Genomic DNA, 25,876 nt, shown 5'->3' with positions numbered 1-25,876 from the left:
AGCTGTGGTTGTAGAAGTGCTCTTAGGATGGAGTCATGGTTGGACTCAATCCTGAACCCTGTCAAAGGGTGGGACCTTCTTTTATATAGAAGGAATATATTGCCATGAGCTCATGTTGGAAGACCCACCAAAAATCAGCTGTGATGGAGAGGCTGCATGGCAGTCACAAACCGTTGATTTTTGCTTTAAAACGATTAAGATGACCCTGAATGAGCCTACAGCATGTAACTTCATGATCTCATTAGTTTACAGTGTTGGTCCCAGGATATTAGACAGACCTGGTTGGTGGGGTAATATCTTTTTATCGGACCAACTTCTGTCTCTTTCACCAACAGAAGTCGGTCCAGTAAAAGATACCACCCCACTCACCTTGTCTGTCAACTCTCCTTAGCGTTCTCCTCCTCCCTCCTGTGTCTCGCATTTATTTGCTTGTGTCCGGTTTCAAACTAGATTGTAAGCTCTTTGGGGAGGGCACTCTACAGTCTCAACAATAAACAGGGGTATGCTGTTAAGCGTTCTTCAGCTGGCAAGGGGTCAGAGCTGCTCCCTTTTGGACTGGATACCCCAAATCCTGGAGGTCAGGCTGGGAGAGATGGTTAACAGCTCCCTGGGGGCAAAGGTGGAAGTAATGGGTGCTGGAGTACCTCTCTTTGAACCTGCTGGAGAGAGCAGCACTGAAAGGGGAGCCTTCTCCTGCAGACTGTGCCTGGGGAACGGAAGAGCGTGAGCTTGGGGGCACATTGTCTCATAGATAGAGCAGCTGCTCTTGACTTTTTTTTCACTCCGTAGTTCTCTACATTCCTCTGGTCCCTTGAGTCTGAGGATCTCCTTGTGCTTTACGAACATGAGCTAATTAAGTGTCGCCGCCTGTTTTGTGAAGTAAGGCAGCGATGGGGAAGCTGTAGCGCAGGAGGTGATGTGACACCGTCACACACACAGTCACTAGCAGTTTGGGTGACTTGAGTTTTAGTTAAAACAAAAAAACTCTGCTACTTGAGCCTCAGCTATTGGGGGAGAGGAGACGGGATGAGTTGAGTTGCTGCATCTTGACTTTCATGGTGTCCTACAAGCAAACCCTGAAGCCTTTACGTGGGCAAAGCGCTCACTGATAAGAACATCGCAAATATAGTCTTGATCAGTGTAACGTTGTCATTCTAAATGTATTGAATGACTAATTTTTCCTCCTTGTTTATTTTCTGGGGAAGGCCTTAGACCATTCATTCCTGAAAAGGACAGCCAACACTTTGAGAACTTCCTAGAAACCATCGGGGTGAAGGATGGCCGGGGAATTATCACAGACAGTTTCGGGAGGTACAGACGGACTCTGAGCACTACCTCCAATTCAACGACCAACGGGAATGGAGCTGCAGGGAGTTCGGATGACCAGTCTGCCCCTTCCGAGGGAGATGAGTGGGACCGAATGATCTCTGACATAAGCAACGACATTGAAGCTCTTGGATGCAGCATGGATCAGGATTCGTCATGAGACACAGCTGCGGGAGGGAGGATGAGAAGACAGCTCCTTTCAAAAGGGCTTTATTGTTCTCTTTCACCCCCATGTAGCGAGTGCAGCAACATTTGCTGCTGTCTCCCTGACCTTCCAGTCTGAAAGAGGCTCCAAGGATGAATCGGGATTTGATTATTTTTCCCCCAATGTCAGTGGCTTCACTGGTGCCCATTTTGTGATGTCGGCTGGTGCCCTCTTACTGTGAAGGCATGTGTGTGTCTTCGTGCAGGTGAGCGTGCTGTGAAAGAGGATCCCGGGTTGGGTGATGGAACCAGAGTCCCTTCCTCTGACTTCATAGAACTCTTTGGTTTTGTGTTTTCTTTGCTGTCGTCGCTCTGGAGCGATGCAACGAAGCTGGGGCAAGAAACTTGCATTGAGCAGTAACAGCTCACTGGGACCCGATGGCGGGTTTACAGTTTTGCACATGATATTCCTATTGTAACTCAGACTTTTTTTAAAAAAAAAAATGAAGTTTACCACAATGTGAATAATTTAAACCTATTGTTGGTGTTGTCGAAACATTTCTAATCCGAACCTGAAGGCTGTCTGCTGCGATACTGACATGATTGTTTTGTAGTGAAGTCCAGTGTGGGCTCTTCTTCATTGGTCACAGAGGGAACTCTGCCAATGTGACCTCTGGGCTGTCCCCTTGCAGGAGGGGAGTTGGTTGGCGTGGGTAACCTTGGCCTTTCGCCTCTAGCACTCTGGTTCAAATTCAGCCCATAGTGCAGGGTGGGGCATGAGTGTTGGCACATTTAGTGCTGTCCTGGTGGACAGTCTAGGTCTAAAACCAACCCTGCCATTCAGCGTGGCTGGCAGTCTTTGCTCAGGAAAAGCCTAGGGCCTGAGGGAAATAGGAGATGGCACCACATTTTTACCTCTAGCAAAGTCATCGGTTGGGCTACTGTGCGTGTGTGTGTCTGTGTGTGTGTGTGTGTGTGTGTGTGTGTGGTGAGAGCTCCTGTTGTGGCTCTGTGAGCTCTCTGGCCTGGGGCTAGGTGGATTCACGTTTCCAGTGCTGCTAGCTCCTTAATCTTCACAAGCACAACTGTTCACTCAGTAAAACCCGATCTCAATTCCAGTCCAGCACAAGTAGACGTGACAAGTTTCCTGCTCCTCCCCAGAGGGTGCCATGGTGCATATATACCTCCCCAGCACCCGTAGCATCTGACCCCGCAAGGTGCGTGGGCACCTCCTGCAGGACGGACACTTTAGGGAGTTCAGGGCTCTGAGCATCTAGCAGGATTGTCCCCAAAAGATGGCGGTGAATTCAGACAGGAAGTGACAGTAAATTTATTCTATTGCTTAGAATTTCCCCTTTAAGGTTACAATAACCAGGAAATTCTCAGCCAGGCTGAGTTTAACATCCATAGCTATTTGCGTGGGGAGTGGATTTTGGTCACCCTTGAAGGGTGAGATGGTAACAAGTTAAACTGATACAGTAAACTTTCTATGAAATTAGCAGGGGATGGATGTATAGATATATAATGTACAGGTTGTATATATTATACAGGCAATTATAAATACACTTATTTTTTGTATCTGTATTCCATGCCATAATATCTATACTGGCCGCTATAACTGACCTTCAAAGGAACATATTGGTTGATACTTCAGCCCTTTCAGTAGCAAAACCCTATTTGTTCATGGACTCCAGGGGTTTCTTTCTTCACTCTTTTGATATAATTTAAAGTAAATTAAAATTCTGTACTGGTGGCTGGGCATGTTCGTTTGTCAAGTATAGGACATCAATCAGAGCTGGCATTCTGTTCCCTCGTGTTCTTCCCCTGAAACAAGAGAGATCCAAAGTCTATTTTTCTGTGTTCAATACAGGACCCTGTGGCACAGTCATAAATTGACCTGGCTGAGGGATCTTCTCCTCTTCAAGACATCAGTTAATTTCACCTGGTTGCAGTGTGCAGTCCTCCTTACCTACAGTGCTGTAGGCCAGAAACATCACTGGAATTCTTTACATTTTCAGTAACAGCCACTGCCTGGTATAAGGAAAAATGCCCATAGATGATAGTTCATTTTTATTCTTAGATAATATTCTTAGTCATTCCTTTTACCTCAATGTTGGTGAAATCAAAAGATAGGACCCTAGGATGACCATTTTAAAACCAAAAACCCAAAGGAAAAGCCATCCATGGTTCACATTGAAATATGGATGGTTCAAAATTTCATTTTTTCTGAGATAGAATAGTACTGTCCAGTGAAGCCAGACCTAAGTGACTAATAGGGAATCGACAAAAAGCAGTGGCTGAATGAAGGGAACTTTTGGTAAGAACAGAATTGTGCTTGGAGAATATGAGCAGCTTCCTCTCCTAGGAGACCACGCCAAAGTATCCTCAAGGATGGTATCTTGTAGGGATTCCTTACATACCTTATGCTTGCTTACTCTTTTAAAAAACCCCTTCGGCAGTGCATAAACCACGAATGCGTTGGTGGGAGTTTTTTGCTACTGAAGTTCCCCAGATGTCTGGCCTCAGCATGGAAAGAGACAGTCAAGCACCACCGAGGTTATTTTGCTTTCTGCCCCTGTGATAAATACATGCAGCTCTTCCTGCAAAACAAGCCTTTGGCTCTAAAAGGTCATGACCCTAGAAACTAGATGGAAACCTTTCTCAATCAGCATGCCCATCCAATGTAGTGTTGTTCTCTAAAGTACATTTTGATGATTTTGTCTAGTCCAGTTTTCAGTGATCTCCCCAGTGATATCAGTTATTGTTCCAGCACTCCCAAGACACTTCTCCCCACCATTAGAAAGTGTTCCCTGGTTCAGCTAATTTCTCCCCCTTCCCCCATTTGGTTCCCATTACTCCTTCCAAAAACACCTTAAACTATTCCTCCAACTCCATGTTTCTGTCTCTCCATTACTCGTAGACAGTTATCACACCTGCCTTCCCCAAGCGCTATTCATCTAGCCAAGCTAGTTACTCTTATTTTTCCCCCTGTATACCAGTCACTCCAGCACTGGAATCATTTCTCTGCTCTTCTCTCACTTCTGTCCTACTTGTTGACCATGTTTCTGGCTCTGCAGTGCCCCAGAACTGGATGCAGTCTCTCAAGGCCGCCCGGAGGATTCAGGGGGCCTGGGGTCTTCAGCGGCGGGGGTTCTTCCGCTCTGGGTCTTCGGGGCACTTCGCCGAAGACATGGAGCGCAAGGACCCCTGCCGCAGAATTGCCACCGAAGACCCGGAGCGGAAGAAGCAGCGGCGGGTCCTTCACTCCGGGTGTGTTCAGCAGCAATGAAGAACCCCCCGCCCCCGAAGTGTGGTCAAACTCTCGTTGGGGCCTGGGGCAAATTGCCCCATCTACAGCCCCCCCCCCCCCCACCCCACCCTCCGTGTGGCTCTGCAGTCTCTTACGGACAGCCTTCCCAGAGCCTGCTGGCAGGGGCACTAAGATCTCCCTGCTCAGGGGCATTCTGCACATTGCCTAACTTTTGCCTCCATATCACACTGCAAGTTCCTATCTAAATTGCTGTCCACTAGCAGCCCCATGTCTCTGGGCATTACTGCTTTCTAGTGCATCTCCAGTGGGGTTTCCCCCGCTCCCCACATGTTAGCTTTGCATTTGAGCAGATTCAATCACCTGCCTCCTGCAAACACTCCCACTATGCCTATGCTGCAATTAGACACCCATGGCTGCCCCATGCTGCCTGACTTGGGCTCGTGGGTCTCGGGCTGCGGGGCTGTTTAGTTGCAGTGCAGATGGTCAGGCTCAGAGAGCTCTGGGACACTTCCCCCTCACAGGGTCCTAGAGCCCAGGCTCCAGCCCAAGCCCAGATGTCTACGCTGCAGTTAATAGCCCTGCAGCCTGAGTCAGCTGGCACGGGCCAGCTCTGCGGGTTTTTAAGCGCAGTGTAGACATCCCCTCACAAAGCACAGCCTGTTTTAAATAGGGGAGTTGGAGCAGGAAGCACATTGCCGCTCCCTAAGCTGGCTGCCTTCAATTACTTGGTTTCTGCTGCCCTTGGCACTCGGAATACATTACCGCATGGGTGCCCTGGAGCCCTGTGACCGACAAGGGGAGGACTGAACTCCTCAACAGCCGGTTTGTATTGCTGGGGAGTGTCTAACCAACAGGAACATTAGTCACCGAAGAACATGTCGGATCCATTGTGTGCACTTTTTTATTTGGCTACAAAAATGATGGAAATCTTGTGTGCGGCAGCTGCAGCTCTTGGGCTCCTGGTTCATGAGCAGTGCTGCCCGCCAGCCTCTCAAAGCTTGGCTGTCCTTGGAATACGACCACCGCTTGTCTGTCAGCCCCGCTCTCCCCAGCACACACGCACATACACACACGGATGCCGAGGAGAAAGGCGTGTTGGAAAGAGCTGTTTGCGTAGCACCACGCTGTCTTCCCGGTGTTGGTGCGCCTTCCCCTCAGGCCGCGCTCCTTCTCTTTTATGCTGAAAGCCTTTATTCTGGTGCTTCCGCCCCCTCTTTTACGATTGTGTTTTTCTGGGAAAGAAATGGGTAGGAAATTGCAATTTCTGGCTGAACTGTCTGTCCAAGAACTGAGTTCAAATACAGTATTGACGCCGTGTATAACTTTGAGAGGCAGACGATGTCAAGAAAACATGCTACACCTAGGCTGCTTAGTATGGTTGTACCCTTGAGTTTAGGTGCGGGGAAGAAATTGTCTTGTTGCTACACCCTTAAAGCCCTGCTTGTTTTATCTTACAGAACAGTATTAAGTCTAAAACACTCTCTCACCTCTGTCTTCTCTCTGTTTCCAAGGCTGCTCTTATGCAATTGGGACTAAGTAGAAGCCATTGCTGGCTTACCTCAGGCTAGTTTTCTGTACAGAAGAAGAGAACCTTTCTATTCTTTCTATTCTAGTTTTCTGTACAGAAGCCCTAAGATGACCGTGACGTGATTACTTTCTACATGGATCATTCTTACAGTTGCCACCAACTTAAGAGTCAGACTTTCAAACCCAGGAGCCTAAAGTTAAATCCATATCTTCGGTAGGCACCGAACAAGGGGGCTGCACTTTCAGGAATACTGGGCACCAAAATTTCCCATTGACCCCCTCTGGGACTGCGGCGTGCACAGCTCTCTTGAAAATCTTGCCACTTCTTCAGGAGTCAAACTTCCAATTTTTGGAAATGTTGAAAATCATCGGAAAGGTACTGCCCTAAAGGGGAATTGACATGAGATCTTGCAGCAGAGAGATGCTTCCTCTGCAGACGGTAAAACAGTCAGGTGACCGAGACTGCAGTGATATCTATCCGGCACGATAAAATTGCAGCATGACATTTGTGGCTTGACGCGTAGTTACATCAGTCCATGACCATCATCAGGCCACGACGCGGAAGCTTTGCGTATTGAAGTGAAGCCAGGACAGCATGTTGGGATGCCCCAAATTTTGGACAGTTAAAGTAGCATCCTGCAAATTTAAATGCATAGGACAGATGAATGGAAGCCGGAGGCTGCTGTGTCCTGTTAGATGAATTCCTGGACATCTGGCAAGTCCCACAGCGTGCTCCCAAACTACCGGAAAGCAGGCTTCTCTTGCTCTGCGCAGCCTATGTCTTGGTGTTGGATTTTCCAAACTGTTCTATTGGGGAAACATTTTAACTGGGCCAATCTTATCCCTGGTGTAACTTTATTGTCCAGTGGAGTTACTCCATGGATTCATAATTCCCCTCAGTTTTTGTACTAGTTTCCAAGATTTAGGATATTTCATTCAAATGTGATGCTTTTACATTCTAAGCTAACTGAAATATCAAGAAATGTGTATAGCTTTGTCACAGGCTCAAGAGCCAGGCCTCAGTTTCCCCTTTTGGCTATATCAATCAGTCCTGACTCACTTTGCCGTCAATAACCCCTTATTCAGGGGTAGCTTTATTCATTAATAACCAATAACTTATGTCAAGAAATAGTCCCAGGTCTCCATTTCCTCCTTACCAGAATTGCCATTGTCTTTTTGCCTCTGCTCATCAGCAAACTGCCAGCAGCCCCCCTGGCCTTCCCTGACTCAGCTGCTTCACCCTGTCCATGCTGGGCTTCAGTCTCTGCTTGCTCCCTCTGTGGGGTGTATGTCTCCTGGTCAACATGCTCTTCCCCTTACTACTCCCTTCCCAGGAGCCAGGCTCAAACTGCAGGCCTCTCTGCTCTTGAGGCAAACACCAGCTCTCTTCTGGGAGCTTCCTGACAGGAGCTCCCCATGGTGTCCCTTCTCCTGGGACTCTGACAGTTCTCTTGGGACTCTCGCTGTCAACTCTAAGTGCTTGTTCAGGGCTTATTCCCAGGGAGGCCTAGTCTGCCTCTTGTGGGTTCATCCAGACTGTATCAGCTGCAGGTCTTCTCTAGAGAGAGCATTTCCCCTCCCTGGGTGACTTCCTGTTCTAGTAGTCTCCTCCTAAGACAGCTGCTCCATTTCTAATTAGCTAAAGGGGCCCACCTGGATCACCTCAGGCTCCCAGGTGTTTCCCACAGGGTCATCATGGGTAAGTTAGGCCCTGATACTTCCTGAAGAGCCTCTGGCCCCATGACAGGCTTCTAATGTGACCTCTATGAAGTGTGGGGGAGAGATTTTTATATCCCATGCAGGCTGCTCTGTGCCTAGCACATTCTCCTGCGTCAATACTGTCTTGCTTGCCACCATCTTCTGACTAGGCAGGACATCCTCCAGGCATTGTTGACTTTGGTTCTTGATCGAGAGACACTGCTCTATCCAATTTCAGCTGTTGCTGGCCTGGTGGAAGCTCTCCTGTGGAGCAGATGGAGTTACATGGGATTAAATTCTTCCCCGGTGTGTCTATAATGCCACGTAAGTTCTCACTGAAGGTCTCTTTGGAGTGGCTTAGTCCTCTCTGCTGTGGCACTGACATGCTACCCTGTGGAGGGGGGTGGGGGAGCCTTGCATCATTGACTGGCTTCCTGTAGAGGCTTTCTGTGATGTGGGGCCTCATGAGGAGAGTTGCACTAAATGGGGCACGTCTGTCTGGGGTTCATTTTGGGGCACAGTGAGTGTGATGTGCCCCAGGGAGGGAGCAGGTGGGAGACCGTTTGCCTGAGCTGAATGACTGACTGCATTTCTCCATTAATCCGCCTACAGTGCATTTATTTTAGTTCAATACCATGATGCCGTAAGTTGGGATTTCCCCAGTGCTCACCTGTTGATGCTTCCTGTGTTGGCACCTTAACGGCAGAGCCTCCAGACCTGCTGACGCCAAAGACGTGTTAACTGAAAAAAATATGCATGTTCTGAATGAGTTCTTAAATTGATCAGGCAGCTTTGTTTCCCCCGTTTGGCTAGTAACTAGCCGGCAGGCCCATGGCCGGGTGGAACAATACAGCAGCCCATATGTAAAGCCACCAAGTTCTATGCATGACTCTCCGAATGTCTGAGATGATCAACTGGGCAAAACAAAAATTCATATCCTTGCAATTAAAGAAGTAAGATGCCAGAAGGTGCATGAACTTGGAGGTTGAAATTAAATGTTCTGGTTTCTTTTCAGGTTAACAAATTCACCTTTTGCCTTTCTTCTGGTTAAATTGGCATCATTGCGAGTTTCAGCTATGTGTAACCCAATCTTTCCTATGCCATGGGGGAGCGAGGGGTTGTAGCTTCTTAGTTAGTGTTGTGTTGGAGAGCACTGCTGTTAAAGGGGACACAGTTGGTCTTACTCAATGGATAGGCGTGGGGCAGGAAACCCATGCTAACAACATGCTTTTAACCGTTCCATTGGATGCAGGCCTCTTGTGGATGCCTGTTAAATATTCCTGCAGGATTTGTGCTTTGGAGTCCAGATTTTTTTTAACAGCACAAAACAGCGGTACAATGCTAAATCCATCAGTTCTTCAGAAACGGGGGGATGAGAGCATTTATCCAGAGTCTTTATGTAGTTTGAGTTCTTAGTGCCTTTTTATATATTCACTGTTTGGAAAGAAATGAAGTTTAACAGTCATTGAAGATTTGTGAAAATAAAACCGTATTTTTGAAACAATTGTATAATGAAATCTATAAAAGACAGATCAGCTGCAGTATTTTTTTATACTTTATTCATTGGGAGGCTTGACTTAATTCTGGTATTAACTGTGTTAATTGTAGCTTTCAGTTTAGCCAGTGAGTGAGCTATTGGTGCTTCGTCCCAGACAGGCCCAGAGTGATTCTTAAGCACATCAGACCCTCAGTCTACCAGTAAAAGACATGTCTCTTTCCCTTTTCATTCAAAGCTTTTGGCTGGACTATGAAGCCAACCAAGCTACCAAAGATCCAGTTGTTTCATAAATGAAAACGGGGACTTTGCATGTTTGAAGTGTCTGTTTTACGTTGTGATGATCTTTGCCTTGCTTTTTATGCTGGTGGTTTTGTATGTATGCTTTATGTAAGGAGTATTTGTTACAGGTAAATATAATTCTGCACCTGATGTTTATTCTGGTCTTTCATGCAGTGTGCACTGTCCTCTGTCTGAATTCAGTGTTTGTCCTGGAGGATGATACACTTCGGCGAAATGTTGTTTCTCTTTGGCTTCCTGGGTTTAGTAGAAAGCACCTTTGTCCAACTTCTGCCCAAAGAGTCACAGCCCTGGTCCGATCCAAAGCTCCTAGAAAGCTGCTGTCCTATTGACAGAAGTGAGCTTTGGAAAAGACCCTGAGAGAATGAGCTGTTTTACCTGGATGGCCGCAGTAGACAAGCGCAAATGACTGGTCCTCGTGGGGAAGAGAAGAACAGCTCGCTGTTACTAATCTAGTCCCAAAGCTAAACACTCTGCACCTAGCTCCTCATGCTATGCAGATATCACCACACACAGCATCAGTGACCTAGTGGCCTCTTCCCTACCGCCTGCCTTTTACTAATATAATAGATAAGAACTTGTATAGAATGGAACGAATAAAATACAGATTCCAGGTGCTCCTGGGTGATAGCTGCCTGTCCTGCCCTGTGGGTTCCAGAAACCTCTGTGAGTCTGGCAACATTCTCCTCCTTTCCCCCAGGGCTGCTGCCGCTGCTCTCTCTGGTGAGCTGCGGAAGCCCTTCAGTCACGGAAGTCTGAGAAAGAAACATGAGCCCATCCAGTCAGTCTCTGCCAAAGAAAGCTAGTTCTTCGAGTGCTTGGTCTAATCTTAACACTCAAGCCATTGAGCTTCTCCTGATGCCTGTAATAGACTATTGCCCAGACTGGTGTGTGGTGGCGTTGTAGTTTCCCCAAGATAATCTGCCTACATTTTCATTCCTATGTATCCCAGTATGCATACTTGTTCCATTAGTGAAATCCTCTTCCCCTTTTGGTGTCCACACCTCTCAAGTAGTTGCAAACTACCCTCAGATTGCCACTCTCTACAGGCTTAGCTCTTCGTCTTTCTTCAGAACTCAGTCCCCTGAGCCTCGTTGATGCTGTTCTCTGTCCAGCTTGTCAGTGCCTTTCTGCTAATGTAGGGCCAGAGCTGAATACAACATTCCCCCCAGGGGCTGCTGCAATGCAGCAGAGAGAGGGTCAAGTCCCTGTCACCTCTGTGCTACAATGATTTTACCTCCACGCCGCACTGGCTCCTCCTGGAGCTGTTTGCAAACTCCAGTCCACCTGCTATTGGGTCTAGCTCTATCCCTCCTGTTGGGCAGGGTTCTGCTGATTTCCCCTGCTGTGCATTTTCTTCCACGCTGGATTCCATTTTTATTTTGTGCCCCCTGCTTTGAAATCCTGATGAATCCGTCCTCACTACCAGCTGCACCTCTTCTCGCTGTAGTATTGACTCTGGGGTCTAATGGGCTGCGTTGTTCCTTTTCTAAATCAGTAGTGCAGATCTAAAAGAAGGGTCTCATCACCCAGCTGTGGTACCCAGCATTAGCCACTGTCTCGCTTCCACTTGCCACAAGCCATTAATTTTCAGTGTCAGCCAGTTTTTTGGTCTAACTGTTTCTACCAAGCCACTGGATTAAGATTGTCAGAACCTGTGGCAGAGTTTGAGTAAACCTACGTATTACCTGCCCAGTGTCCCCCTTGTCCACTAACTCTAATTGTGTCCAAGCAAGCGAGATGTAGCCGTTATCCACCCATTCTGCCTGCTGCTCGCCCTCCAGACGTCCAGTGAATTGTGACCTAGTGAACAGAGCCATGCACTGAGATTCAGGAGACTTGGCTTCAGTTCCTAGCTCTGCTGCTGACCTGGGGCAAGTCACTGTCCTGACCTGTGCCTTGGTTTCCCCATCTGTGAAATGGGGATAAAGGAGGAGGTATTCTTGAAGTGCTTTGAGCTCTGCTGATAAGAGCTAGGGGTTGTTGTTTATTCCTCTGCCTTTCCAAAGTATTCATGTGTTCCGTTATTTTACTAGCAATAGAAATGTCAGAAGCCCAGCACCAAGAAGCCTAAGTCCCAGCTCCTTCTGATGTTAGAGCAGTTATGTGATAGTCAGTGAAAGCTGGCAACCTAATTCACTTAGGCTGGATTGTCAAAGCAGCCTTGAGCCTTCCAGGCCCTCTAGTGCCAGGATCATACTTCTGATCTCGGTGAAATTTACTCTTTTCAGTGGCTTTTGTGAAAGTGTTTCCTAATATCCAACCTAGACCTCCCCCATGGCAACTTGAGATCATTGCTCCTTGTTCTGACATCTGCCACCAGTGAGAACAGCTGAGCTCCATCCTCTTTGGAACACCCCCCCCCCCTTTCAAGTAATTGAAGGCTGCTATCAAATCCCCACCCCCACCCCCCACTCTTCTGCAGACTAAATAACCCCAGATCCCTCAGCCTGTCTTTCCTGTGGCGCTGTCCAATCACTGCGGGGACATGTGTATGGATAAAGGGCACTAGCTTCACCATGGCAGCTGTTTTCCGGGAAGGGGAGAGAAGAGGCTTGCTTCAAACATGGGCGATTTCTCAGCCTGAGCTGCATCGTGCAAGGCTGAGGACCCAGAGTTGCAGCTTCTGGGAAGAGTACAGAGCCAAGTGCAAGCTTTGAGCAAAGGAGCTAGTGACTGGTCCATATTATACACTGATTCCAGGATAGGTCTGTCCTGGCGGCTAGTAGCAAGGCTAGTGTAAATGCTCAGTGAGCTCCTAGCCTTGCTCACCCTCTGGCTGGCCCAATCCTAATGCCCACTTCTGGACTTCAGCATTTGCACTGCAAGTTCCTCAGGGTGGGGGCCTTGCCTTGCTGCAGTGGGTACCCGCTCCGGGAGTCATGTTCACTGCTTTACTGCAGGACCCTAGGGCTCAAGGTGGCTGTGACCAGGGTGCCCTTGGTCAGGAAGTGCCTGGGCACAGGGAAGGGTAAGGATGCTCTGCCTTTCTGGTCCTTTCCCCTGAACACTAGGGCTGCAGTGGGGATACACTATGAACTGACCCAAATCTTCAACCAGATCTTTAATAGTCAAAGAAGTTTCTCCAGCCTAGACTGAGTTAGATCTATTCTAGCACCAACCTTTCTTCAGTGCACTCATGGCTACTTAACCCCTCTAGGTACCACCGTTCACATGCTAGAACTAACCTTTTAAGGCTAATGTGTGTCCTATACCCAAAAGCAGCACTAGAGGCCACCACGCATCTGCCAAACAGGCAGGCATGAGAGGGGTGATTTCTTTTAAAGGGAGAAGTCACAGGTGAGGGGGGAGAGGGGTATGATCTGGAAGAAGCTGGGTCTGCTGCTGAATATGGAGAATCCTAAGTCTTGCAACTTAAATGCAGAAACCTGGAGCATGGATGTGGCCGGTTAAATTGCTGCTCTTCTCACTAGCAGCATAAGAATGGATCAGACCAAAGGTCCATCTAGCCCAGTGTCCTGTCTTCTGTCAGTAGCCAAAGCCAGGTGCTTCAGAGGGAATGAACAGAACAGGTAATCATCAGGTGATCCCTCCGCTGTTGTCCACTCCCAGCTTCTGGCAGTCAGAGTCCAGGGATGCCCAAAGCATGTAGCTGCATCCCTCACCATCTGGGCTAATAGTCATTGATACTCCTGTCCTCCATGAACTTATCTAGTTCTTTTTTGATCCCTGTTATACTTTTGGCCTTCATAACGTCCCCTGGCACCGCGTTCCCATAGGCTGACTCTACATTCTGTGAAGAAGTGCCCATCGCTGCCTTCCGTGTGTGTTAAACCTGCTGCCGACTAATTTCACCAGGTGCCCCCTGGTTCTTGTGTTTTGTGAAGGGGGTAAATAACACTTCCTTATGTACTTTCCCCTCAGACTTCAATCATGGCCCCCTTTATTTGTCTCTTTTCCAACCTGAAAAGTCCTAGTCTTATTAATCTCTCTTCCTAACTTGTATGCAACTTTGCTAGCATGTTTGGCAAGGCGGAGGGGTGGGACATAGTTAACTCCTGTGGGTAGCAACAAAATTAACCTGTTGTTCTACTTCCAGGAGAGGCTGTGCCATATTTCCCAGTAAGGGAGACAATGTTAGGGGGGTCCAGCAGCCAGGACCCTGGCCTGGGCAGCGGCAGTTGGTTCTAGTCCCGCCTGTGTCTCTTGTGTGGCTCTGGAAGTCACCGCGTAAGGCAGCACTAGATGGAGGTGAGGATCAGCTCTTCTTGCTGTCCGGGCAGAGGGGGTGGATTATCAATAAATACAGTTGCCTTCCCCCACCCCTGTGGGCCACACCATTGTCACACTGGCTAGCGATCAGTCAGGTGCACAGAGCCACAACTTGCTTCTCAAGAGCCCGCCCTAGTGCCTGTGAAAGGTGCTGCCCGGCTCTCTCGTATTTCCAAGGTTCCTAGCTCTCTTCTTTGGGACTGACTTAACCCTACAACAGGTGCCGCTGAACAGCAAGGCCCAGCCTCTTGCTATGTTTCACTTTGAGCATGACAGAAGCAGGTGGAGTCCAAACCCCTTCAGGCCTGGGTCCTACTGCATGAGGGCCAGTTGTGGGGATGGACTGGGACATTGGTTCCCTGTGAAATGCATTTGAAAATCATTCTAATATCTAAAGGACAGGGCCAGAGTCTAGCCAGTAACTTGCTGCTTGTGTGGACTGGACTTAGTGACAGGGCCTCTTTCATGGCCCCTGGCTCATGTAGCATCCAGCAACCACCCTCCTCACTGATCCCCACACCAGCAACTGGGGGCTGCCCTGAGTTCTTCTCAGGATGATCACTGATCACCTGCACTGCTAGAGACTGCTTTCCCAGCCTGCAAAAATTCAAGCGTAGGACACATTTTCCCATCCCAAATTGGGATGAAGTGCAAGGAACATTTTCATGAGCTGAAATCCAAAAAAAGTTAAAATGGTTTTGATTTTAACTATTACTTTTAAAAAGGGGCGGGGGGGGGGGAGAATTACCATAATTAGCTTTAATTTTGAAGCAAAAAGTTCTCAAGTCAGGAAAAAAAACCCCAAGATTTAATTTTGAAGGTCAAAAATCCCCTTTCTATTTTTATACTATCTCAAAACTTTGTCACAAAATTCTTCAGAACCAACCCTTTTAGTTTCAACAGGTTAGAAAATTATTTTTGTTTTTAAAAAATGCCCAACTCTTGTCTGCAATGTGGTGGAGAAGACGGCGGCGGGGGAAGAACCTAGAGCAGGCACGTTCCCCCTGCCCCTGGCGTGGCCTCTACTGGCAATGGCAGGCTCAGCAGTTCTGAGGAGTGTGGAGTCAGCACCCACCCACCCCAAAAAGCCTTTCATCTCTCTGAGCTGCAGAAAAAGCTGTTTTTGCAACTAAACAAACTTTCAGGCCTTCAAAAAACCACAGCCAGCCTGATCCAGGGGGCAGGGGGCTGAGCGCAGCCACAAACCCATGGGAGAGCAGATTGCCAGTTTACTTACTTGGGGCTCGAGATGGGAACTGGCACATGAGGCAGTGTGGCCTGGGGGATAGAGCACTAGACTGGGACTCAGACCTGGGTTCACTCACAGCTCTACCACTGGCCTGGGGGGTAGCTTTGGGTAAGGCACCCCTGTGCCTCAGTTTCCCCACCTATAACTGGGGATAATGATCCTGACCCTGGGAGCAGAAAACTGCTACAGCAGAGCTACTTCCTACAGTGCTCTGGAGGTACAAGCCCCTAGGGGCTGGTATGGGGTAGGGGGGCAATGCCAGGTGAGGGGTAGAAGAACTCAGCTAGTTAAGCATGGGTGTGAGTGGGGTGAAATTAGAAACAAGCCTCAACTGCAGAGGGCAGCTCTGGGCTGCCCCAAAGCACGAGCACCATGGGCTAGTGTCCTTCATGTACCCCTGTAGCTCTACTGGGCTCTTGGGACCCAGTGTCAGCAGGGGAAGGTGGGGGGTGGCATCTGCCACACCGCATAGGGCTGCCTCCTCCCTAGTTGTTGCCTGAGGCAGGGGGTGAGCCTGCCAGCTCTCTTTTTGTGAAGAAGTCCTCCTTGCACCATGGAGCAGCTCCTGAGCCAGGGGAGGGGAAGAATTCTGGAGTCAGCTGCTGGGTTCCATGAGCCCCAGCTAGCAGGCAGTGGAGATAGAGCAAGCCCAGCTACTGCCCCCATGTCTGTTCAGTTCTCACTTGCACCCCCTTCCCTGGAGGAAGATTTATACTAGAACTCTGGCAAGGAGGCAGGGGGGAGGACACAACTCTAGGTGTGAGGGCCCCGCAGCTGGGAGCTTCAACCAGGTTACAGCTCATTGACGTCCCTGTACAGCTCTACTGGGCCTGCATCCAGCTACTAGGCCTGCAGGCCCCTGTGTAGAGGACCCAGCTCACTGCAGGGGCCATGGGGGAGAGGAGAAGTCCCTGTGACTGTGGAGAGGGGAAGCTGTCCTAGTCGCTGTGGCCTTTAAACCGGATCCCACCCTGGCCTGGGGCCCTGTGCTCAGCCTTGTCATCATTGCTGAGGGCTGGCTCCACCTTGCTACTGACCTGTGGGGTTGCCAACTGTCTAATATCATAACTCCAAACACCCTTGCCCTGCCCCCACCCCTTCTCCAAGGCCCTGTCCCCCTCACGCCATCCCCTCCCCTCACTCACTCTCACCCGGCTCTTGGCTGACCTTGGGGCAGGGGGTACAGGAGAGGGTGTGGGGTGCAAGCTCTGGGAGGGAGTTTGGGTGTGGGAGGGGGCTCAGGGCTGGGGTTTGGGGTGCTGGCTTTAGGAGGGGGCTCAGAGCTGGGGCAGGGGGTGAGTGGTGCAGGCTCTGGCCAGGCAGCGCTTACCTTTGGCAGCTCCCAGTCAGTGGTGCAGGGGGGCTAAGGCAGGCTCCCTGCCTGCCCTGGCCCTGCACTGCTTGCAGAAGTAGCCAGCACATCCCTGGCAGTTCCTGGCCAATGGGAACTGCAAGGGTGGTGCTTGCTGGCAGGGACAGCATGTGAAGACCCCTCTGCCCCTCTCCCCAGGGGCCGCAGGCCACTTCCCCAGATGGCATGAAGGCAGGGAGCCTGCCTCAGCCCTGCTGCGCCTGGATTGGCTTCTGTAGCCTCCAGGAGATAAAGCCCCATTCTGGGAGACTCTTTGCAAAACCAGGAGGATTGGCAACCCTACTGAACTGGGGATGAGGGCCCAGCATCATGAAGAGACCCCCTTCTCTGTAGGGCAGCGATATCCCTAGATTAGCCCCGTGGAGTTAGGGTATTGTGATTTCCCCACGCTGCCCCTGGGTTAGTCCCTCCCCGTCATCTGCAGACACTGAGTTGTCTTAAGTGCTCTATGGCTGAAGCCCCCCCTGCACACACTCTACCCACCCTAGGGTTGCCAGGCATCTGGAACACCTAGCCTAAAAGGGACCCTGGTGGGTCCAGTCGGCACTGCCAACTGGGCCATTAAAAGTGTGGTTGGCGGTGTAGTAGGGGCCTGGGGCTAAGGCAGGCTCCCAGAAACTGCTGCCAGGTCCCTGCAGCCCCCTAGGCAGCCAGGGAGGCTCCATGCCCTGGCCCTGCCCCTGCCCCAGGGGCTGGCTCTGCTGCTCACATTGGCCAGGAACTTTGAGCAATGGGAGCTGCAGGGGCAGCACCTAGAGCCTCCCTGGCCCCCCATGTGCCATGGGGCTGCAGGGACCTTGTGGCTGCTTTGCAGGAGCTGCAGTAAGTGCTGCTGCAACCCCATACTCCAACCCCCCTGCAACTCCCTGCCCCAGCCCAGAGTCCTCTCCCACACCCAAAAGCCTCATCCCCAACTGGAGCCCTCATCTCTTCCTGCACCCCAACCCTGAGCCCCCTCCTGCACCCCAAACCCCTCATCCCTGGCCCCACCCCAAAGTCTGCACCCCACCCACCCTGCCTCAGCTTGCTAAAAGCAAGTGAGGGCAGGGCCTTGGAGAAGGGGCAGGGCAGGGGCATTTGGTTTTGTGATTAGAAAGTTGGCAACCCTACCCCACCCATGGGCACTGGCTGAGGCCAAGGGGGTGAAGCCTCTCCCTTAGCTGGGAAGGGAAGGTGGCTGATGTGATTGCAGAGCCATTGGCCATTATCTTTGTAAACTCGTGATCGGGGAAGCCCTGGACAATTGGAAAAAGGCAAATATAGTGCCCATCTTTTAAAAAAAAAAGAAAAAGAAAATCTGGGAAGCTACAGACCTGCCAGCCTCACCTCAGTCCCTGGAAAAGCCATGGAGCAGGTCCTAAAGGAATCCATTTTGAAGCACTTGGAGGAGAGGAAGGTGCTCAGAAATAGTCAATCGATTCACTAAGCGCAAGTCATGCCTGACCAACCTGATTGAGATAACTGGCTCTAGATATGGGGAAAGCAGTGGACATGATATATCTTGACTTAAGCAAAGCTTTTCATACAGTCTCCCACAGTATTCTTGCCAGCAAGTTAAAAGAAGTATGGATTGGATGAATGGACTACAAGGTGAATAGAAAGCTGGCTAGATTGTCAGGCTCAACAGGTAGTGATCAACGGCTTGATGGCTAGTTGGCAGCTGGCATCAAGCAGAGTGCCCCAGGGGTTGGTCCTGGGACCGGTTTTGTTCAACATCTTCATTATGATCTGGATGATGGGATGGACTGCACCCTCAGCAAGTTTGTGGATGACACCAAGATGTGTGTGGGGGAGGTAGATATGCTGGAGGGTAGGGCTAGGATCCAGCGTGACCTAGACAAATTGGACCAAAAGAAATCTGATGGGGTTCAACAAGGACAAGTGCAGAGTCCTGCACTTAAGATGGAAGAATCCCATGCACCGCTACAGACTGGGGCCCGACTGGCTAAGCAGCAGTTCTGCAGAAAAGGACCTGGGGATTACAGTGGACGAGAAGCTGGATATGAGTCAGCAGTGTGCCCCTTGTTGCCAAGAAGGCTAACAGCATAGTGGGCTGCATTAGTAGGAGCGTTGCCAGCAGATTGTGGAAAGTGATTATTCCCCTCTATTAGGCACTGGTGAGGCCACATCTGGAGTATGTGATAACCAGTTTTGGCCCCCCCACTCCAGAAAGGATGTGGACAAATCAGAGAGTCCAGTGAAGGACAACAAAAATGATTAGGGGGCTGGGGCACATGACTTTTGAGTAGAGGCTGAGGGAACTGGACTTAGTCTGCAGAAGAGAAGAGTGAGGGGGAGATTTGATAACAGCCTTAACTACCTGAAGGGGGGTTCCCCAATGAGGATGGAGCTTGGCTCTTCTCAGGGGTAGCAGAAGACAGAACAAGGAGTAATGGTCTCAAGTTGCAGTGAGGAGAGGTCTAGGTTGGATATTAGGAAACACTATTTCACTAGGAGGGTGGGGAAGCACTGGAATGGGTTCCCTAGGGAGGTGGTGGAATCTCCTTCCTTAGAGGTTTAAGGCCCGGCTTGACAAAGCCCTGGCTGGGATGATTTAGTTGGGGATTGGCCCTGCTTTGAGCAGGGGGTTGGACTAGATGACCTCCTGAGGTCCCTTCCAACTCGGATATTCTAGAAGCTCAGCCCAGTTCTATCAGCACTCAGCAGAGCTAGCCAGGGATATCCACCCTGCAGCCCAGGGAGAGACATGCCAGTGCCTCAAACCCGCGTGGCCATGGCAGAAGGGGGGCTTAGCCCCCCGACTACAAGCCTCCCCAAGCCCCTGGGTCTGAGCTCAGGGGGCTAGGCCAGGCCACAGCATCCACTCTGCCATTCTAGCTTGAGAAGAATTAGCACCTGCCCCTCTTGCCAGATTGGGAGGACTGGTCCCAGCTGCAGTGTAGACAGGCCCTGCCCTCCTTTTCAGCTTCCACCAAGCTGAACTGGAGCGTCAGACACAGGGGCCCTGCAGCCCTGCCCCTACCCTGTCTGAACCAGGAGCTGCCTGCTCCTGGGTGACCTAGATTGAAGGAGAAGGAAGGAGACCAAACCAGTGTGCGTTTCAAGTGAATACATGAGGCCATTTTATTGAGCAGCATTAGAGATGCAGACTAGTAGGAATATTTGCAGTTCTAGAGAGTATTTAATACCAGCTGTACTGTATAGGAGTAACTGTGCATCTATACAGAGGGGTGGGTCTGTTTGCACATCCGGGCCAGCAGCTACATGGTCAGCTCCTGTAGGAGAGAGCAGAGGGTTGGATGGGGACTGCAGAGTACAAGGAGTGGAGCGCAAGGGGTTTTCCCTTGCATTGCTACAGGAAGGCCCTTGCTTAGTGCTTTTATGCTTTAAGTCACCTGTTTTCAGTATTGTTGCGCAGGACAAAGCCTGGCTGGGAGGTGAAAGGGCCCCTGGTGCAGCTGTATCCATCAGATCTTGGCCTTGCCTTGGAAGTACCTCCCCCTACAAGCCTTCTGCTCAGGAGCAGAGCTTCTCCAGGCAGGGGAGGTCTAGTAGCTCAAGCACAGCACTGAGAGCCAAGAGGTGTCAAGTTCTAATCCTGGCTTGGCCAGCTACTCCCTCCTTGGAGCATGTGCTGCTCTCAGCCTCAGTTTCCCCCACTGAAGTTAGGGCATCACTTCCCCTGATGGAGACTAGTCTGCGACCGTGTCCCCACCAGCAGGGCAGGATCTCATGGCGGGCGGCCAGGCACAGCCTGGGCCCTGGGCTCTTACCATGATGGCGTTGACGATATCATTGTTGTTGTGCCTGAGTGCCCGCACGGCTTTGGGACGCGACACGTTGGCCTGGGCCATCACCAGCTCAATATCTCTCACCTCCAGGCCGGTCTCATCAACCTGGGGAGGGGAGGAGGAAATAGTCACGCTCCAGACAGGGAGGGGGCACTGCTGGGAGTCTATCTTATAGCAGTGCCCCCTTGCCCAGGGCCACCCCCAGACCCTGCTCACACACCCCCAGCACTGGAATGCATTGGGAAGGGGAGCTGAGGAATTTCTCCGAAGGCAGGATTATTACCACTTCATCCTGCTGGTCACTTGTACAGATCTGCCCTGGACAAGGGTTGGCCATTGCCCAGGTCTGTATCCTCAAGCCGGACCAAGCCAGCTGAGCCCACTCCTCGGCCACCTTTCTGCCTCCAGTCCTGTCCTGAGGCACAGCTACGCAGCTGTCTTGGAGGCAGCAGGCAGACTTGGGCTAACGGATGCGAGTTCTCCGGTAGCTCAGTAGGGGAGAGATCTTCTCTCAAGAGAAGAGAATCTGGTCTTTATACCCTGGGGTCCACTATGGCACTCAGTGCTGCTCTCTAGTGGCTGGTGTGGCATCCTGCCTGCTTCCCTTTGACCCCTGACAATGCATCTGTCTGCGCTGACCAGTTAGGTCTGTTCCCCCCCAGGCAGAGACTGGACTATTTTCTCCCCCTGCTGTTCTAAAGAAGTGGTCCTCACCCCAGCTGGCTACCTAGTAAACTTGGGTAGCTTCCAGCACCCAGGCAGGGCGAAGGATAGACCGTAGTGCACAGACAGCATCTGGCTGGCCGAACGAGTCTCCAGGCCTGGCCTAGCCACCCGAGCTCAGACCCGGGGGCTAGGCACCCCTGAATACAACCAAGAGATGGACAGAGTTCTCTGCCTTGGGGCTGGTTCACATCTCCTCCTAACCTCAGCCTCCCAGCACAGGGCCAGCTCAGCAGCTCACCACAGGCCACTAGGGATGGGGGCGGAGTCCAGGACCAGACAGCAGACTGACAGTGAGCAGCGCTGCAGCAGTCTCCTTCCCAAGGGAAGGCCCAGGAGCTCCGCTGTACGGGCTACGCTGGAGGGCCTTGGGCCCTGGAGAGGGGTGAGGTATCAGCGAAATCTCTTCTGCCCTCCACCCCCAACCTGACTCGCAGCACTGAAGCCAGTGCCCAGGTCGTGTGGAACCAGACTGCTACTGCCCCCAGCTTCCTTCCTCCAGGCCTTACCTCCTCCTCTTCCTCACTCTCCTCCTTGATAGTGAGGGCCGGGGCTGTTTCCGTGATCAAAGGAGAGTGCTCCATCGGCACCTTGAACTTCTCCGCAGCTGCCTTGTGCACCTGCTGCGACAGGTCTTCGATCTGCCGGGACAGACCCGAGACGGGGGGCAGTGGTTAGCGTGGGAGGCCGGTGGAGATGCTGCCCACTGGGGAGTCCCTGCTGTGACTCCAGGGAGCAGGCTTGTGATTTGCCAGCCACACCAGGGGCTGGGTGGAGAGAGCAGGGGAACCTGTCTGAAATAGATGAGACGGCCCTCCTGCCTCCAGCTCCAAGGACACGGAGGAGGGTATGTCACAGGGAACGGTGCCCCCAGGAGCAAGGGTGGGCAGGAACCCCATGGTGCAGATCAGGCAAGGAGAGAAGAGTTGTTCAGGATGGGGGGGGGAAGAGGGGGTCACAGCAGGAAGACACTCCTGTGTCCAGACTTGTCTCCTAGAGGAGGGGGAGTCCCTGCCCCATGGGTGGTCTAAGCAATGCACTGTTCTAGTGAGCGACCCTGCTGACCCAGTTTCCCTTCTTTACAACTCTGAGTTCAGCCTCGGTCCCCCCTGGAGAACAGCCCCATCGGGGATGGGGCATGGGAGTGAGCAACTGATGGCCAGGCTAGTGCCAAGCCCTGAACAGAGGCTAGTGGGGCTCCCATTTACGCCAGGCACTAGACTCTGGCCAGCAAGAGCTAGTCAGATTCCAGGCCTCGCCGCAGGACCTGAGCAGCAGCTCATGGGGGTCACTCACCAGCTGGAATCCAGGATTTGCCTGCCTAGGTAAGTGACTAGCTCTGGGCCATGGTGTGCGGGGAGCAGGTGAAATACAGCAGGGCATCTAGGACACATACAGTAGAGGGGTCGGGGTGCCCCCAGCTCTGCAGAGCCCCACCTTGGCCTCTCCAAACACGATGTAGATGTCAGAAGCTGGGCTCTTGAACACATCTGGCTTGGTGATCACAAACAGGATGTTCTTGGACTTCCGGATCGTGATCCTGGTGACGCCGTGAATCTGACGCAGCCCCAGCTTGGACATGGCCTACAGGGAAGACGGATGGACATGTTACAGCGGCCTCAGGCAGCACCAGCCACTGCAGCTGGAGCGATGGAACGGGGACCCTGGAACAAAGCCTCACGGACAAAGGCACGGGATTGGCCTTTGGCCTTTGTGCGGTGACCTGTCGGAGGTCTTTGGCTGGCGCAGTGGAAGTGCTGATGCCAGGACAATCACCACGGCTGACTGGCCATTAGTTTGTCTCTGATCAGCTGGGTCTCCAGGGATGCTGGATGGCCTCCATCTCAGAGTGTGGGCTGTGTTGCCTGGAACAGCACAGGCCTGGGGCATCCATGGGCAGCGCCTGCTGGCCCATTCCTGGTTCTGCTCCTTGGAGACTCGAAGGAGCCAGACTCGAATCTCACACAGACCAGGAGCAGGGGATGTTGTGCTGGAATGGGCTGTTGATGGGTGGCAGGAGACACCCACTGCTAACAGTCACAGGGTGTTTCTCCATTTCCCATGCAAGCTCTGCCCTTCCAGAGAACCCACCCTCTGAGACTTGCATTACATCTGGTGCCACTTCCTTGCACCACCAGGGATTTTACAAGCCAGTGTTTGGAAGCAGAGGCTGGGGAGAAGTAGGTGTGACCCTGCCCTGGCCAGGAGAAGGGCTGGGCAGCCTGGTGAGCGTTCCCTATCCCTAGTTGCTGTGATGTGGCATTGGGAAGCTCCCTGTCCAGCAAGACCAACCATCCAGACTGTCAAGGGCCTTTCTGTGCACAGTGGTAGGTTAGCCCTGACTCCCACCCAGCCCCAAGGAGTCTGGGGACAGCAGGACAGGGCTAATTGGGCAGCTTCTCTGATGGGGCTCTGTGCGGACAGGACACACAAGCGGTTGTACCAGGTGTTACACTGGAGCCACCCCCAGACACATGCTCCACCCCCCAGATCCTCCCTGGGATTGGCCCAGGGTCTGATGCAAGTAGGCACTGCCAGAGGGGACCTGGGTTTGGGCTGTGAGCCCAGCCTCTGCATGGACGGGGCAGGGGGCTGCAGAGATGACAGGCCTGGCCTTGCATCACAAGCCAGAGCTCTGGGAGTCCACAGGCTCCTTGGGAACACAGCCCACCCCTCACTGCCTCCACCCTGACCCCTGTGCGCTCTCCAGCTGTGGGTAGCTCCAGGGGCATCCTGAGCTGTCCTGTCCCTGGGGAATGGTGCCAGAGGCAACCCAGACAATCCTGGGCAGACCCAGCAAAGCCCCATGCCGCAGAGACCTGTGAGCTGCCTGGAGACCTGCCCCAGGTCAGAGGTGCTTTAATCAAGGCTAATCTCCAGAGCCAGTGACGAACACAGATAGGCTTATCCAGCCCCTAATCCCCCCTTACACCTGTGGTGAGTCAGCCAGCCTGGGTCTCATCTCAGCCACAAGGGGCTCCCTGTTTCTGCAGCCCCTTGTGCCATCACACAGCTGAAGGGGTGGGACAGTGTTCCCACTCCAAGAGGCCCCTGCTCGCCATCCGGCTCCAGGGCCCGGCCTTGTGTTCAAAGGCTCCCCACATGCGTGCTCCCCATCACTCTCCACCCAGCCTCAGCCTTCCCCTTGGCAGCTGGCGTCCCCGCTGAGCCGCCTTCTGTCCCTCCAGTGTTGCCCCGCAGATGGAGTGGGACTAGCTGTGCCCCGAGGGGCTCTTGCGCGCTGGGCGGTTTGAGGATTAAGGTGTCACTCGAAGCCAGGGTCACACAGTTTGTGTTTTGATCATTCTTTGGCCCATTCAGCAGCCCCCTGCAGGAGCTGCTGCACTGGACGCAGCATTGGCTGCTCCAAGCCCGAGTCACTGCCCAGGCAGATGGAAACAGGTGTTGGATGCAGGCCTGGCCTGGGTCAGACCTTCCACCTTCTCTTCCAGCCCCCAGCAGGGCCCTGTCCCCGTTAGCAGGCTGGTAAAGCCACCAACTCCCAGCCCCTGCCACTAGAGACCCCGCCCTGGCGCAGAGCGGGTGAGTCCTGCCCAGAGACCTGACGTGGCATTGCCAGGAGCCTGCAGTCCGAGGCCTCCCTCTCCCACTCCAGCACCAGACGGCTGCTCTGAGCACCGCAGCAGGAGCTCACCCAGGGAGCCAGACCAGCTCTCTGTGGTCCTGGGGGCAAGGGGCTGGCTCACCTGGCCCCTTCCCTCGAGCAAGGGGTGGCACCCCCATGTTCCCCTCATGCCACACTGACCTTTCTGGCTTTCTTCTCACTCCGGCTCTGCTTGGCTTTGCTGATGGTTTCCTCCCCGGTGCTCAGCGAGTGCGTTAGCTGCGCCTGCAAGACACAAGTGCCCTGTAATGTGGCTCCCCGACATCCTGGTGTCTGGAGGGAAGACTGGAGCCACACGCAGGGGCAGGACAGCTGTGCATCCAGCCACAGCCTGACTGGCATGGGGGAGGCCTGAGTGGTGCCAGAATATGGCCCCTTCAGCAGAGCGCCAGGCTGGTTAGGCCCGAACGGTTGCCCCCTGGATGGTGTGTCCAGCAGGGGAAACAGGCACAAATTAATTCATTTACCCCACAGCCAGAGACTCAGACTAGACCTGGATTGTCTGGGTGTGTGTCGCAGTCCCCATGGGATCTGAGTGCCATACAAACGTACCAGACACCTGTGCCAGCATCCCAAGTTCTCCCCCGTCTCAGGGTGGGTAGGAATGGCCTCAAATGTCATTTGCCTTCTTACACCCCTCCCCAGAGACAGGCGCAGTAACCCCAGTGTGTCTCGTGCATTCCGGGAAGGCTCTTGCCGAGAGGTAGGTCTAAAGCCACCATGGGAAGAAAGCTACAGCAGCTTATCCCTGCCCTGCCCCCATTGCTGTTAGCTGGGAGTTGGGTGCCGGGTTTGCAGAGTGCCTGATGCCGCTGCAAATCACTCTAAAGCACTAAGCATGTGCCTGGTGCCTTAGGCTGGTTGCTTGGCTGGTCCTCAGTCTGAGCCTCCAGCTGTGAATTTCACCAGGAGAGCATTCTTCAGGTGCTTTCCTCCTGGCAGCCAGCCCTGAACCCAGACTAGTCTGGAGCCCCACCCTGAGGTGGCATCTGCCCGGGGGGGTAGAGACCGTTCAGCTGCGTCACACACAAGGGGGCAGATGCTGCTCCTGCTGCAGGATGGCCATTAGGTCTGCATGTAGTGCTAGGAGAGAAGCTGCAGCCCCGTTCTCTAGCTGAATCAGAGTGAGCCTGTGTCTCCTTCATGGAGAGACCACCCTGC

General features: G+C 52.2%; 2 protein-coding genes across 6 annotated transcripts in view; one reads left to right on the top strand and one right to left on the bottom strand.

The window, feature by feature from the left end:
- The window catches only part of CCM2 (CCM2 scaffold protein), a 125,680-nt gene that overhangs the window by 79,306 nt on the left and 20,498 nt on the right, over positions 1-25,876 (top strand). For 4 of the 5 annotated variants that reach the window (XM_048837322.2, XM_048837323.2, XM_048837324.2 and 1 more), the window contains exon 10: positions 1,206-9,893. The exons of the other annotated variant lie outside the window; for it this stretch is intronic. In XM_048837322.2, the coding sequence (XP_048693279.1) occupies positions 1,206-1,486 (281 nt within the window). In that variant the 3' untranslated portion in view covers positions 1,487-9,893. Of the gene's footprint in view, positions 1-1,205; positions 9,894-25,876 lie in introns of those variants that run through there. 5 annotated transcript variants of the gene reach the window in all.
- The window catches only part of LOC125631112 (uncharacterized), a 47,441-nt gene continuing 41,235 nt past the window's right edge, over positions 19,671-25,876 (bottom strand). The window contains exons 5-9 of the mRNA XM_048837321.2: positions 24,857-24,940; positions 22,528-22,674; positions 21,600-21,731; positions 20,350-20,472; positions 19,671-19,851 (exon numbers count right to left, since the gene is read on the bottom strand). Coding sequence (XP_048693278.2) covers positions 19,837-19,851; positions 20,350-20,472; positions 21,600-21,731; positions 22,528-22,674; positions 24,857-24,940 — 501 coding nt within the window. The 3' untranslated portion in view covers positions 19,671-19,836. The remainder of the gene's footprint in view (positions 19,852-20,349; positions 20,473-21,599; positions 21,732-22,527; positions 22,675-24,856; positions 24,941-25,876) is intronic.

This window comes from Caretta caretta, chromosome 2 (assembly GCF_965140235.1).
Source record: "Caretta caretta isolate rCarCar2 chromosome 2, rCarCar1.hap1, whole genome shotgun sequence".
Taxonomy (NCBI): domain Eukaryota; kingdom Metazoa; phylum Chordata; order Testudines; family Cheloniidae; genus Caretta; species Caretta caretta.
Note: the sequence above shows the minus strand (reverse complement) of the source record. Positions and strands in the feature narration are given on the sequence as shown.